We start from the raw sequence: 15,853 nt of genomic DNA, 5'->3' as shown, positions 1-15,853 counted from the left end.
CTTAATTAATTATGCAGTTTAGTATAAGTAAAAAAATGTGCAGAGACCAAAATTAAAAATGCCTAGAGCGTGGGTCCTAGTTAAGTGACTCCTAAATAAAAAATAATCAGTCCTCCCCAAACCAAAATAAATTCTGGTCATGCCACTGACATTATTTCATGTTTTATTTTTTACGCGCTGCAGCAGAAAATATTTTTTTACTTCTATCGTCTATTATATTATTCATCTTAATTTATGTTAATAATATGCTATTATACTATGCACAAAATATATGTAATGGGAAATGTTGAATGCCGGACAATGTACAGATTGCCATGTCAATTTGGTCCAGCTCGGGCAGTTTTAACCACGAATACAAACAAACTATTTTGTGTGCAGTACCTATTTGTTTTTCTATTTATTTTTACTAATAATTTATTTAATATTGACGGAAAAAAAAACAATCTGAATATTTTAAAACAATGGATAGGACTTAGGATATTAATATAATATTATTATATTCAATAACGACGGATGTACGTAGCTTTTTAAAATAAGCAAATGCAACTGTAGGAAAGCAGACAGACTTTTCAATTCCAAGTGCCATTCTAGTAAATCATGTACAAATAAATAGCTAAATAGGTAATAATACGAAATTCTAAATAACCTTAATATAATAACTTTTTTTATATATTGATCATGGTATATTTATTACCATTATATTATAATTGTTTTAAAATATTGTTTAAAATAAAATTTAAAAAATATTAAAAAAATTAAATTAATTATCAATGTTTAAAAATATTAAGAATATAATAAATATGTAGTTAATAATACAATTATAATTAATACTGAAGTAGTCATTTGTTGTTGTTTTTCCATAAATATTATATAATTATTTATAGAAACAATCAATAAGTAGGAAATATTGCACAAAAATTGCCCGGACAATACCAAATGGCCCAAGCAGTGTGTATATTGCCCGTTACATATTATAATATTATAAATGAATATGTACATATAATAAGCTCATTAGAAGTAAATTAAGGGAGTGATAAAAATATAAACCCATATACTTATCTATTTTCATATTTTATTGAATCAATAAAAGACAGTTGATTAATATTGTTATTAAAATGTAAAATGAATGAAAATATTAATTGTCAACAGTTTAAATATAATTTATTCGGGATGAAGCTATCGATTTAAATTAAAAAATGTGTCGTTTAGTATATAAATATTTGTAATTATATTTTACAAGCGATCTGTGAAATAAATTACTCGGAGAAATTTGACTTCCGGAGTAATTTGGCACCCACTACCACTCCCATATTTGCGCATATGTAAACATTGTAATTAATAATATAATATTAACTATAATTATTAGGTATTATAATATTATAAACGGACGTTGTACGATGAGTTTTATATTTTCTTATAGCAATATTATATTATTTATTATGCTATATATATTATATATATACAGAGTGTCCTGTGAGGATATACCCATTAGCCGTAGAGGGGGACTCCGGACAAAAACCGGTTTTTTGCAGTTTTACATATAGGTAAACTAAAAAAATTATTAAAAATCATAAGATTAATGAAAATAATATGTTGAAAAGTCAAAATTTTCACAAAAATAAACTCCATAAAATGAAATAATAAAATAAAAAAAATTATTTTTTGAAACTTTTTTACCAAAAAATGTAATTAAATTAAAAAATAAAACATTTGTAGTCCTTGTCTCTGCAAGTCTAATAAAAAAACAAACAGTTTTATGATATATTTACTATCACAAGATGCACCCTGTATATATATAGGTGAAGTGTGTAGGTATAATAATAATAGGTATTATTGTAAACTATATTATAATAATAATTCGTAATTGGAATTGTTTCGCACGTACCTACTGGCCGGCGTTATCAGTATACATTTTGGAGGACTTTCGCATCGTTATCGTAATACTATATCTATATATACGATTGTTTGTAAGTCTCAAACTTTTGAAATCCGCCCGGTGGCGTCACGGTAACACGCTTTGTGTTATAATATATTATGTTATATTTTATTGTCATTTACAGAGACAGACGGACAGACGGACAGACGGCCGGACGGACACTCATCGCTGCTGGCTCGGACAAGTCACTGCGAAATGTTTACCACGTCGTCGTCGCCGATCGTCGGATACAACATAAACATTTAAAATAAACACTGCGTGAACGTCGTCGTCCCTCCACCACGGCGGTGTGTATGTAACCGTATCGCGCACAAGCCCGTCGTGTATCCGTTCGCCCGCCGAGCCAAAAATAAACGCACGTCCGGACACTGTTTTTTGAGCGGGCGCCAAGCCGCCGCGCACCTCACTCGCTCGCGATAAGTCTTTTTTATAATACATATTAATCGTCTCTCCCTGTGCTTTGCTGTTGCGCGTCACGGTCGCTCGCGGTTGGCGGGGGTGATTGTGTCGGGAGACGGTGTGCGAGGGGGAGTGGCTGGAGGGGTTTGCGTGTTTTGAACGAAATTTTTTGTTTTTTGTATCGTCTTGAAATTGGCTGAAAACTGTGGATTAATATTATTTTCAAAGTCACGATGCGAACACTGCCTCAGAATCACGTGTGCCGATTTTGATGCGTGATCTATAAACGGACAAACGGTTGCCAACCCCTTTCCCTCCTCTCCGACCGCGACGATACACCATTACACCATACGTCTTACGCACACCACGAGCCTACTATTATACCAGTGATATTCAACAGTTATAACCAGTTATAATATTTTAAATATTATACGTGTATGTATACACTCAGTGCTGTCCAATATACAGCACAAAGTGCATATTATTAATAATTTGTTATAAAAAAACGATTGTATTATATTTTGCTTTTAAAACTGAAATAAATTTAAGATTAGTTTAAAATGAAAATTGGTGGGGGGGGGGGAAGTTGAATACTCGTCATCATTTAAATATTAATAGTAATTAAAATAGCGTGGGTTCCAATAACTGCGAATTTATCAAATTTACACCTTCATCACAAAATGTTCGCTCTGTAGTTAGGTTCCAAAAATTCGATAAAAGACCTATACCTAACTATATATCATACGTGTACACACGAATGTCTGTATAATATTAAAGTATTAAAATATATATTACTGTATACTTACAGCGTGCTATATTATAATGTGCTATACTTATACCTACGAACGTCATAAATACGTAATACCTACATAATATTATATGAACTTAATCCGATTTACGGCACACACATACGATAAAGTGAAATAAAGAGGGAACATTTCGAGAGTGATGACGAGGTTATGTAATTTAATAATATTATGATATACGATTAGCACACACAACTGAATGATATTAAAGTCGCTGAACTATATCCTCGTTATCGTAATATCGTTATAGGTATAACACAATAATAATATATTGTACATGCGAATATAATATGTACTAAATTGGGCTTCGGATTAGGTGATTGCTTTAATGTATTCAAGACGTTTTTTACCTGCAATTGTCCACCGCATTTTCTGCTCGGGAGTACTTCTGCGGCGGGTAGACGACGTTGGGAGGCGGTGGCGTTAGTGGCGGTGTTGGCGGTGGTGGCAGGATGACGCCCCTTCTTCGACGGGCCCGGCTGCAAAAAGGATAATCGCATCCTAAGTACACACAAAAGCGCCACAGAGATCCGCTGCTGCGTGAACCTATATGCTCCCCGTGCCAAAACCATCCCACTCTCATCCTCCAATGTACTCGTGCGTGCGTGCGTGTGTGTGCGTGTGTGTGTGTGTGTGTGAGTGTAGTATATACAGGGTGATTCACCAATCATGTCCATCCCCTATTTTTTCCTTAAATAGTGATATTTAAACCTACCTTTAGGTGAGTCCTATAACGACAAAATTAACTTTTATTAAAAATGAGAACCACCATGATAGGTATTCGATGTTGTAATATTTAAGAATTAAGAAATCAATTTGAAATATTACAAAACAAAATGTTAATCGATGAAAACAGTGGATATAATATTATAATATAGACCACAAAGCAATGGTGTAAATTATGGTAGATGGGTGTTCAATCCCCACTTAGGCTTTTTTGCACTATGTAGATTGTAGAAACGTGAAAATGTTTTTTATAAAAGTTTAAAACATACAGGTATGCGAAGCCATAGTGTATCACATGATACGTATAACACCATAAAATACCATGCATGATATTCAATAGAGAATTTAATAATTTGCCGCTCCTATTCTAAAAACAAATCACTACTGTATAGCAAAATATCTAGGCATAATAATACATTTATTTCCGCAACATTTTACTTATTTACTTTTTCATATGGATTTAAATATAAAGTTTGTCAATAATTAAAATCTAAGAAAAAAATTTAATAACGTTTAATCTAGTTTTTAGATTACTTAATTAGTAATTACTTATTATAAATAAATAAATAAGTAATTATAGTAAATGCAATTTGATAAAGTAATGAATACTATACTGTGTTATTAAATTAATTAATTTAAGGTTCAGAAGTTGTTATTATTGCATTCGCATGTTTTAATTAGGTTTTAATAAGAAATAAGAAGTTAAGCGATCATTTAATTTTGTAAACGTTAAAAAATGCTTTAATATGATTCAATGAAGTATTGCATTTTGAAAGTGAGAACAAAGTTATACAAAACACAATGCAGTTTATTAGTTTTAGTAGTTTATATAATTTTAATGTGTCTACCTTTTATTTGCTTGGCTGATGTGTAATAGAATGGAAACATTTGAAATAGTTGTAATAATTAGAAGTATTTCATGAAGAATTTTCAAAGGTATTCACTGTTTAAGTTATTTTAGAAATTCTGTTTTACAATTAATTTAAAAATAAAAATGTATACATATATGCATTTACTTTTAATTTATGTACTTTTGAAAGTAAAGCAAAAAAAAAAAAACTAGTACAGTTAACTAGTTTAAGAATATAAAACTCCGTAGACCTTTACTTTTTAGAGTTTTATAAACTATTCGTGTAAAAAAAATAAGTGCATATTTATGCTTATTTGTACATTTTAAGATCAATAAGTTCCGAGCCCTTTATTGTTATTATTTCCCACAGGTATTGACGAATATAATAATATTTAAATATGTGATAACAAATTTGTCCAAATTATATAACAAATATTGGTAACGGTTTTGAGTCATAGATAATGAAAGAATGGATAGGACATGCCTATACCAGTTCCATATGGGGCAGTGTGCTTTTTTGGGGAAGAGAGAACGTAAAGAGAGAAAGACGATATGGGACTTTTTAAGGTTATGTGCAAAACTATTTTATTAAATAATAATGATAACATGATAGTCAGTTATATTTAGATATATGTCAGTTTGTATTTTGATTGTTGTGCCACTTGTGCCTGGAAAATTACTCTAAACTTTGTTAAATATTTAAAATATTTAAAATATTTATTATTATTTATCAATTATCATATCAATATTTGCCCCATATAACCTTAAAAATAGTATCACTAAAGTTTCATGTGATAAGTTCTTATATCCTATCCATTCTTATATTATCTATGTTATGAGTACATTTCCTATCCTCTGGATGATAGCGTAATGCACCTGATTGTGGTAATTATAATTTATTATGTCGGCCGACCTCGTAGATTTGTTATAGGTAGTATTTTATTGATATACGTATGCCGAAATAATGATGATTATACGACGATGAAACTGTAAAGCACATGTCCAACTTGGAGTTTGGAGGGCACTGGAGCCCAAACCTATTTTTTGGGGTAAATGCATTTATTACTTATTACTTACATAATGTTTTTAACTTAATTGTTGCTAGGTATACAATATTAAAACCTAATAGAAGAGCTCACTCTGCGAGCGTGCTAAATTCCCGGTTTCTAAACGTATTAAATACAACGCAATAAACTATAAATGCATATATGCATATTACACAACTTAAAAATAATTCGGAAACATTCAAATTTTGGTACCTCTTTTTTTTTTATTATAGCTGGTATGATTTGATATTAAATAGGTACTCAAATATTGATATTTTTCAATACTGGTTCCTATAAATTTACTTTAAATAGAACCATTGTAAAATCTTTGTTGAAGCCAATATGGCAACTTGGCTAAGTATATTTGTCGTGTAATAATATTGTTGTGTTCAGTTTCCGTAATGGTCTTATCACGAGTCACTGCAGTGCGGTCGACGATGGTGTCAGCTGTCGTGTGCTGACCGCCCAGTGCATGTGTGAGACCGTTACGTTATCTATTGTTACTGTGTTCAAATTGTATTCTTTAATGTTTTGTATAAAATAGTTTCAAAAGTAAGTGTCCTGAAAGTTTCTAGTTTTTTTTGTTCTTTCGTGTTGTTGTACAGGTGACACTGACATTCTGTTTGAGTGAGTTACCGTTAAAATCGGCCATGTATAAATTTGTTTTTCTAGTCGTTTGTCTGTTCTTTGCGGCTCGTCGCCCCTTGCGATCTTGCCATTCTGTGTGCTTTCATCTTCGTTCGTCTGCTGCTGCTAAACCACGTTTTACTGTCTTATGTTGTAATTTGATTCTGGTGAGTGTCGTTCGTGCATTACCATTGCCTATCTAATTGTTTTGTCCGCTTCTAAAATGTTCATTGTCCATTAGCGACGTTGTGAATAGCGTGGTTTTGTTTTGTGTTTGTTCTGTACGCAGTAAGTTCTTCGTTGTGGTACGGCTAGGTGGTCGCTCGTGTGCGGTTGCGATTATTATTATTGTTTTTACCTACGTCCCCGGCACGGTTCGCATGGGATAAAATCTGCCACTGAACGTACCGCAGGTGAGTTTTGTTAGTGCGTTAGGGCCGGCGGGCCTACCTAATAAATAAAATATTATTCAAGTTACCATTGTAATAAAATGATGATCAAAAATGTAGAAAAATGACAGTGCCAACACAACATTTTTAATTTATTAATAATACTATTCTAAATAATGAACAAGATTGATAGAGCCATATTGTGACATATCGTCTAGGCCATGAAGGCAACTTATTTTTATTATAATAGAAAGCTGAACGTGAGCCAACAATCTTAATAAAAAAAAATTATATTTGTATTTAGGTACAGTAACTATGGACTAATTAATAGATTAATAAATAACTTAATATCAATAATATAACTATGAACTGGTAACTAACGGATACAACGGGGATATAAGGTGTTAAAACTTATGTTTAATAACCTAAAAGGTAGGAAAAAGGCATGGTTGTAATTCTAGGTATAGTGTACGGTGTCCCTAATGACTAACCTGACTACGCGTGAATAATATAAAGAATAAAAAACTTATATAATATAAAAAGATAAAAACTACCCACCATATTCGATAAGATTTTCGGAAATATTTAGTTCACAGAACAGGAATTTGAATATTCGGACAACTGATTTAGCCCGAATTATTATATCATTTTTTTTTATGAATAATAGATTTAATTATACTAAAACATATACTAGCTCAAAAACAGGGCAATGACAATACATTCTTAATAACCAATGACAAAATAGTCTAGTAACCATATAATGCTTCGTTCTAAAAATAAATCAATAATGTCAGACCTAGCTAGAGTTTCATAAGTTAAACAGTGATGACAGCATAGTCTCCAATTAGTGATTTAAAACATTTTATTGGACGATCTTAGCTGTAGCCGTAGGACGCACATAGCCGAAAGACACTAGTGCGTGCGCACTAAAATATATCACACTTAATATTCAACACTAAAAGCAAACTGATGGTACACCAAAAGACGAATACAGGAGATAAACCTCATCCGTGTGACATATGTGACAAGTCGTTCAGTGTAAGCAGCAATTTGACGAAGCACCGTCGGACACACACTGGAGAGAAACTGTATTCATGCGATGTTTGCGACCAATCGTTTAGTCAAAGTGGTCATCTTTCGGCACATCAGCGGACACACTGGAGAGAAACCGTATGCGTGCGACATTTGTGACAGGTCGTTCAGTGTAAGCAGCAATTTTGACGAAGCACCGTCGGACACACACTGGAGATAAACCTCATCCGTGTGACATATGTGACAAGTCGTTTAGTATGAATGACATTTTGACAAAGCATCGGTGGACGCACACTGGAAAGAAACTGTATCCATGCGATGTTTGCGATAAATCGTTCAGTCAAAGTGGTCATCTTTCGGCACATCAGCGGACGCACACTGGAGAGAAGCCGTATCCATGTGACATATGTTACAGGTCGTTCAGTGTAATTAACAGTTTGACGAAGCACCGGCGGACACACACTGGAGAGAAACCGTATCCATGCGACATATGTGACAGGTCGTACAGTATGAATGACAGTTTGACAAAACATCAGTGGACGCACACTGGGGAGAAACTGTATTCATGCGATGTTTGCGACAAATCGTTTAGTCAAAGTGGTAATCTTTCGGCACATCAGTGGACGCACACTGGAGAGAAGCCGTATCCATGTGACATAGGTGACAGGTCGCTCAGTGTGAATGACAGTTTGAACAAGCACTAGTGGACGGCCACTGGACGCACACTTAAGCGAGACCTTACATAATATACGATGTTTGTGACAAATTCATACATTCAATTTGAAGCGGAAATATGTGCTATAGTTTGGATTTACGGGAGTTAAATAAGGATATTGTGTGTTCGTATCTTAAATTTTTTATCTAGTTGTTCCTCAATAATAATTAATGAATAGCAATTGGATTTTGAATGTCCATGAATATAATGTGTATTACATAGAACTGTTGTCGAGTTAATAATGTTTGGAATCCATTTACACTAGTGGATGTTATATCTATTTTATAATTTGCGGTAAAAGGTTATTCGAAGCCGTTTTTAAAAATGTTAATTTGACGCATGATATATGTACTATGTAGGTATGTTTTTCTAAATATTTATTTAGTAGATTTTATTCTACAAAAATATATATAATTAAATGGACCAAAGTATTTTATATTACTTTTAATTTATTGTTATTTAAGTATTTTAATACAACTAAACATTTTTAAGCTTAAAGGAAAATAGAAATATTATTCGTAATAAATCAAATATCATATACAGCACATTAACATATCAGAAATATAACATTTGTTTTAAAACTTTGTGAGTTTAAACTTTCTTGATAATATAACGAGTGGTAAATATTATACATATTGTGTTATGCTGGATGCATAAAATGAATTTTTTCAGAAACGAATTACAAGTTAAAAGTAAAGTTAATTTCAATTTGTTAGCTTATCGTTTGATGCATTTATTAATTTAACTTTTACTTATCTTTTTTGTCTCCTTAACTTTTAAAATCAACTCTTCTTTTGATTTTTCATTTTAAAAAGAAAAATATTGACAACTACTCACAAACAAGGGTTATATTTTGAAGTTTTAAAGTGATGCAGTTTTAGTGAAGCAATTTTAATTTTGGTGATATGTAAGACGATACATATTAAAGTGATATATTTAGATAATGTATCTAATCGAAAAAGAAATTATCGATGCTTTGGCAAATTCAAAGTCACTAAATACACATAAGTAGATCTAAAAACATTATTTTTTTTCTTTTAAATATCTAATTAAATAAATATTTGATTTTGATACAGATACAATAATGTAATGTGCATTTAAATTATATCTGTTTTTTTTAAATTATTATAAGCAAAATGTTAGACAAACTTTGTGTTATTATATTAAATGTTGAAACCTTCTATATTAAAATAAAAATAATAAACATGTAATTAATTTAAATATTAAATTAAAATCCACGCTTTTACGTACAATTTTCAACAAATATAGGAATATATATAAAAATACAAATAAAAAAAACTGAGAAAACGGTTTTGTAGGCGGAGATTTTTCTCAGAAAAACTATCTTTTCAAAATCAATGCAAGCCTAGGCAAGTTAATGATGATTTTTATTAAGTTAAGTTAAGTTGATAGAAAAAACTTTTATATTTAAGTAAAATAATATGGGTGTAAGAATATACATCTTATATAATATATCACATATTTATTTTATGAATGCACTGCGAGCAAATCGAGTATACAATTTCCAGGGCCCTTGAATTCGCTAGTTCCCCGGTCACATAAAATAGCTCTATACGCCCCTGCTAGAATACAATGATTATTATAATTTATAGTGACTATATGTATGCTTTACAAGAATAAGTAAATAAATAAATAAATGTAGAAACTATTAAAAATGCACAGTGGTGCAACTACAACTTATGGTGCCCTAGTGACAAATATATAATTATGGTGCCCCACAATAAATTATTTCCGTTATATATTTATATTTTAATTTTATAGTATACATTAAAAAAATATACAAATTATATCAAAGGTGGGTAGGTTTTTTAATTCATAAAAAAAAAAATTAATACATGTTAACAAAGCCTCATTTTTCTAACCTTTAAGTTGGCAAAATTGTCTATTGTTTTACTTACATTTAGTTTTTCAGTTTTATTTTTTTCGATATTCAAAATAGCAATGTTTGATAGCCGGTCTTGACTTATTGAATACCTTAGGTAATTTTTAATAAGTTTCAGTTTGGAAAACGATCTTTCCGCTGATGCAACTGTTACAGGTAATGTGAGATAATTTAGGTTGCACTTAAAATATCAATATTCGATGTACTAAAGTCAACTTTTTTAAATGTATAATGTTAATTGTTCAATACTTTTGACTTCAGAAATATTAATTAATCCTCTTATTGACAGTAACTGCTGGGTTAAATCGGAGCTTATGTAATTTTTGTAATTTGTAATAGAGTAAAATCATATGAAGCTTTTATTAAGTCATCTTCAGATAAACCATTAACCATCGTAGTAAGGTAATTAATGTAGTTGGTAAAAAATTAAAGTTTTCAGTTAATTTTTTTAATCCTTGAAATCTATTGAAAAGTTGAAAAATAACTGTATTAATTATTGGTAAGAAAACTCGAACTTTAAAGTTCTATTCCGTATCAAATTTTAATCTTATATCACCTCCAACTTCTTCAAAATGTTTAATTGCAAATTTAGAACGAACTTCGTGGTAATCTTTTGAAAGGGAGATCAGTCACCGGCATCCGTGATACCTGATAATATTACAAATATGACAATTTTTGTTCTAATTTTAGATGTTATAGTTACTCATTTCTCGTCTATTAGCGTCTTCGTAACATATAACAATACGTACTAACGAAAATATTACGTAATGAAACCACAGTATTGTCAACCTCAAGCATTACCAACTGCGGCACTGCTAAATCAATCTATACGACTATACCTATAGCTAAGCCAATGTTTCACGGAATAAGCAGTGTAAACTATTTTCGTAATTTTTACAGGAAATTCCTTCATACGGGCTTAATTAATCTTTATTACCTTTATTTAAATTTTGATATTTTAATATTTTATGTATGGAATTGATGTTATAATAAAATAAATACCGACAACACAAACGAACCAAATAGTACCCCTCTAAAATGTCAGGTACTCTGGTGTACTGGTGTAAGTACCACCCAACACCCCCGATTGTTGCGCCACTGAATATGCATCTCGCATTTTATTTTTCTTATAATAAGTCCTCTTACCTTATTGTATGGCACAGATTTAAAACATAGGTACAGCTATTATAGTATAATCAGGGCTTGCATTTGAAAAAAAAATTTCTTAAAACATTTTTATGTTATTTACAGTTAAAACGTTACACATTTTTTGCGTTTATCGTTATTTACAATTAAAACGTTACACAAGTTTTGCGTTCATCGTTATTCAGAATTAAAACGTTATCCAAGTGTTGTGTTTATTGTTATTCAGAATAGTGTTAATACCTATTAAATGTATTAATAATAATTAATGCGGTCAGGTAATAGCCCGGATACGGAACATAATATAATCAATAAATTCTAATGTCCGAGCATTAAATAAATAATTCTACAAAACTAATATAACTTTTAAATAAATGTATTTTAAATTATTTCATTTTGCGTTATTTTTTGTTCAATGAAATTCTAAAAACAATGTTTTGCGTTAATTTTTGTCTAATGATGTTATATAAATTACGTTTTTCGTTATGTTTTGTTTCTAATATACTATTTTGTTCATCGTTATGTTTTGTTTTGTGGAATTTAATTATTTTTGATTATCGTTTTCCGTCATAATTACGTTTACAAATTTTAATCGTTTTTTGTCAAATATAACGTTATAATCATAAAATTATTATAACCTTTGCAAACCCTGAATATAAAATTATATAATATAGCTATAAATTATATATTTGAAAATTGTATTGTGGAGATAAAGTAAATACTTATTTACTTTCCAAGAATGATAAACAAAATTAGAAGCCCTTCATAGGTTAGATTAGGTTAGGTAACTGTTTTTAAAATAATTTAATTAATATTGAAAGGTTAAAATAATATAGTAGATAATTTATTCTATTTCCCCTTTATTTTTATAAATATAAAATAATATGGTTTCCACGCTTTAATAACTATTTGTCTAATGCTAATATAATAGGTAAGACATAATAAAGAACACACTAGGTACTGGTTTAAATTGTACCTATGTAATATTTTGAATTTGTTTTATAATATTATTAGATATATCCGCTATAAACTATTATGCAAAAATCACTAGTCAGTATTATCCGCCGATTATCTTTGTTATGTAATGAAATAATTAAAAAATGTGCACTATATTCTCAGCGACACGTTATTTTGTTAATTTCTTTACAAAGATCACGGGCCCATACAATTATGCCAATTTATTTATTTTGTACGTATGTATAATTAGTCGTCGGCCATTAGTCACACGGACGGTAGAATTTATTTTTGTCTGTAAAAAGTTACGTTTGTACATTTTATTGTGTGTTTAAATTATAATAATATACTTTACTGGTTAGGTTATCTATGAACAATATTTTTGAATTACAACAAAATAACTATAATCGATTTTCGTTTAAATACCCATCTAATTTTGTTCAAATTTGAACTTAAAATATCTATAAAAAAAACTGTGCTTATATATTTTTTTAGTTATCTTGGTTATAGTATAAATTACTTTTGTAAAGCCTTGTTCTAAGTTCTAAGAATTTGTTGTAATACTATATCAGTAACAAAATAAGAAAACCGTTCGATGTGAAATCGTTAATTTTGGGGTTCTATATCGTGAATATATGTAGGTAACATATAAATAAATTAGTTTAAAAAAACCTAACTGCTGCAACATGATTTTTCAAAAATCTGCATTAGAAAATAATTTCGGTTTCATTAGAATTGATGGTTTTTTTTCATAATATCGCAGTCAAACTAAATAATAATTATAATAATATTATAAATTATATTCATTAGTTTTTGGTTTTCATACATTCTTCAATCTTATGTCAATAGAGGCTCGGCCTATTATAATAGTATTGTATTGTTAGATCTAAATGTTCTAATAACAGTTTCAAAAAATTAAAAGAAAAAGCAATAGAAATTGAACTTTCATAAAACATTTCATTTAACTTTTAAATATTTTACTATTTACGGATAATTGTTTTAGGAGTGCGCAAACAATATCTGTCCAAGGCATAGTTTGTGTTCAGTTTTGAATTCATTGAAGCGTGCAGGTGGCATTTAACTTTTATTGGGCTTATTTGTACAATCAAAATGTGTGAAAACAGTTCGATCTGAGAGCAACATAATTTAATAGTGCCGATGCAGCGATCTCTTGCAGTATCTAATACGATAGCATAAAAAATATATTAATATACGAGACGTCTCACCGATAATGTTTGGTATACACTAGGATTATAAGCATTTCATATTACCTAGATGCCTATGATTTTTAGAATATTATTTAACAAAATGTTTAAAAAAGATAATTCACTAATTTATAAAATTAATTATTGACATAAAATCAATACGACGTACCTAATATTATATGTTTAAGTTAATTTTGTATGACATTTTGTTACTCCGAAACAACCAATAGCGGCGATGAGAAATTAGTGATAATAGGTACTTAAAATAAAAAAAAAATATATATATTTATAACGCAAAAAATTGTATTTTTATTGTTATATTTTCTTAAACTTGCCAATATTAACCAGTATTAACACACGAAAAAAATCGGGGAGACATCCTGTATCTTATCTAATACGGTGATCATTCACCAAAGTTGTTTTTACCGGATATAATATTATAATATTACGTCTGTCCGCCGCTGTGCGAAAACTCTACATCCCGGCGAAACAAACTATATATAAAGATCGATGATAATATTATAACGAACCGAACCGAACCGAACCGAATACAATAACCGTGGTTATACCTTTGTGCGCGAACGCGTTTGCGACAAACTTAGTACGACGGGTGCGCGATGACTATACGGTAAAACTGACGACGAGAGGTCATCATATTATTACGGTAACGAACAATATTATATCCGTCGTGGAGTGTGTGTGTTAGATTGAAGTAATATTGTTATTGTGTGCGCATTACAGTCATGATGATTCTGTATGAAATTTTATTCTATTAGCTCACGGCGGAAGGGACGTTGTCGGGTGTCCTTAATTTTTGTTTTTTAGTACATCCTCGTCATCGTCGCACTGACAAATCGTGGAATAGGTATAATAAAAAATGATATACCAACGCACATAATACAAACATATTATGACGTATTCATAACATTCAATTTGACACGCACCACACAAATATTTATTACAATAATAATAGTTAGTATTTTATAATAAAATAATATTATATTATATCTAATATAGCTGATAAGACTATATTATTATAATATACGTATAGGTATGTGAAGTTATAAATGATAGGTACATAACAATATTTAGTGGCGTAACCAGGATTATGGATAGGGGGAGGAGGGAGCAAAATGATTTTTCTCGGACAAAAGGATTGAAAAATGAGTGTAATCTTTTGTCTTATCCATCTCGTTCTAACAGCGTTCTATAAAATACAGACAATTAGCGCATTTTTTTTTTTACATAAGCATTTGAAGACCAAATTTTGACGAAATTGCATATTTAAACGAAAAATAACGATTTTAGTTATTATGTTGTATGTTGTATGTGTTAAATTTGAATTCAATGATATAATATCATTGTATACGAAAAACGATTCTGAGCGAAGACGGTCAGTCAGCCTATGATTATTACTAAGTATATTTGATGATATTACTGTGAATCCTTAAAGTAATAATTTTAACTATTTTCGTGGAACCTTGTTTTAAATTTTCAATCCTAAGCTATAAAAGGTGAACAATTTATAAATTTTTATACACAAAATAATTTTAAAATTTAAAATTTGATCAATTTTGTCAAAATTTAAACTCAAATTATTAATTCTTATAAAAAAAATGTGTGTGTTTTTAAAAACTACTGGGAAATTTTTACTTTAGACCCCTCAAAAGTACCAACTAGATTTATTTTGATATCAGAAAAGATACTTTTGAAGAAATTCTAAGCATTTTTACTGTCCTAAAAGGTGATGACACACACACAAAAAAAAATAAATATTAAATAAATAAAAAAACACATATCATTGTAAAATCAATACATTTGTTGCTCCGCTCAGAATCTAAAAGATGTTAAAAGAGAAATGATTATTTTACGTGTAAATATGTAATGTCATAAAAATTTGAACTTGAATAGTTAGCTCATAAAATAAATTGTATAAGACTTAATGCTAAAATTGTTTTTTTTAAGTATTAGTATAAAATAAATTTTGAGCAATCTTGTATCAAATTTTCAAGCCATAGCCACAGATGTGACAATTAAAAATATTATTAAACAAATAAAAATAAAGTAAATAAATAAATAAATATTTTATTTATTTTTGTAATCGACGAATTTCATAATAATT

At 29.8% G+C, this 15,853-nt stretch overlaps 2 protein-coding genes across 5 annotated transcripts in view; one reads left to right on the top strand and one right to left on the bottom strand.

The window, feature by feature from the left end:
- The window catches only part of LOC132936634 (protein quiver), a 34,075-nt gene extending 19,654 nt beyond the window's left edge, over nt 1–14,421 (bottom strand). Inside the window, exons 1-2 of one of the 4 annotated variants that reach the window (XM_061003391.1) lie at nt 14,158–14,421; nt 3,492–3,620 (exon numbers count right to left, since the gene is read on the bottom strand). In XM_061003391.1, coding sequence (XP_060859374.1) covers nt 3,492–3,510 — 19 coding nt within the window. In that variant the 5' untranslated portion in view covers nt 3,511–3,620; nt 14,158–14,421. Of the gene's footprint in view, nt 1–1,885; nt 2,212–3,491; nt 3,621–14,157 lie in introns of those variants that run through there. The other 3 variants (XM_061003390.1, XM_061003389.1, XM_061003388.1) reach the window with 3 other exon arrangements.
- Nucleotides 7,310–8,657, top strand: LOC132936633 (zinc finger protein 271-like). The gene is made up of 2 exons (XM_061003387.1): nt 7,310–7,908; nt 7,992–8,657. The coding sequence occupies exons 1-2, from the start codon at nt 7,749–7,751 to the stop codon at nt 8,513–8,515; spliced, it is 684 nt and encodes a 227-aa protein (XP_060859370.1). The 5' UTR covers nt 7,310–7,748; the 3' UTR covers nt 8,516–8,657.
- Nucleotides 14,422–15,853: the final 1,432 nt, after the last annotated feature.

This window comes from Metopolophium dirhodum, chromosome 1 (genome assembly GCF_019925205.1).
Source record: "Metopolophium dirhodum isolate CAU chromosome 1, ASM1992520v1, whole genome shotgun sequence".
In the NCBI taxonomy this organism is placed as follows: Eukaryota; Metazoa; Arthropoda; class Insecta; order Hemiptera; family Aphididae; genus Metopolophium; species Metopolophium dirhodum.
This window is presented reverse-complemented; position numbering and strand designations above follow the sequence as displayed.

Bases quoted from the DNA above. Each gene is read 5' to 3' on its own strand.
- LOC132936633 (XM_061003387.1), top strand. From the start codon at position 7,749: ATGGTACACCAAAAGACGAATACAGGAGATAAACCTCATCCGTGTGAC. The intron at 7,909-7,991 runs GTCATCTTTCGG...CAGTGTAAGCAG, and splicing joins CCAATCGTTTAGTCAAAGTG to CAATTTTGACGAAGCACCGT.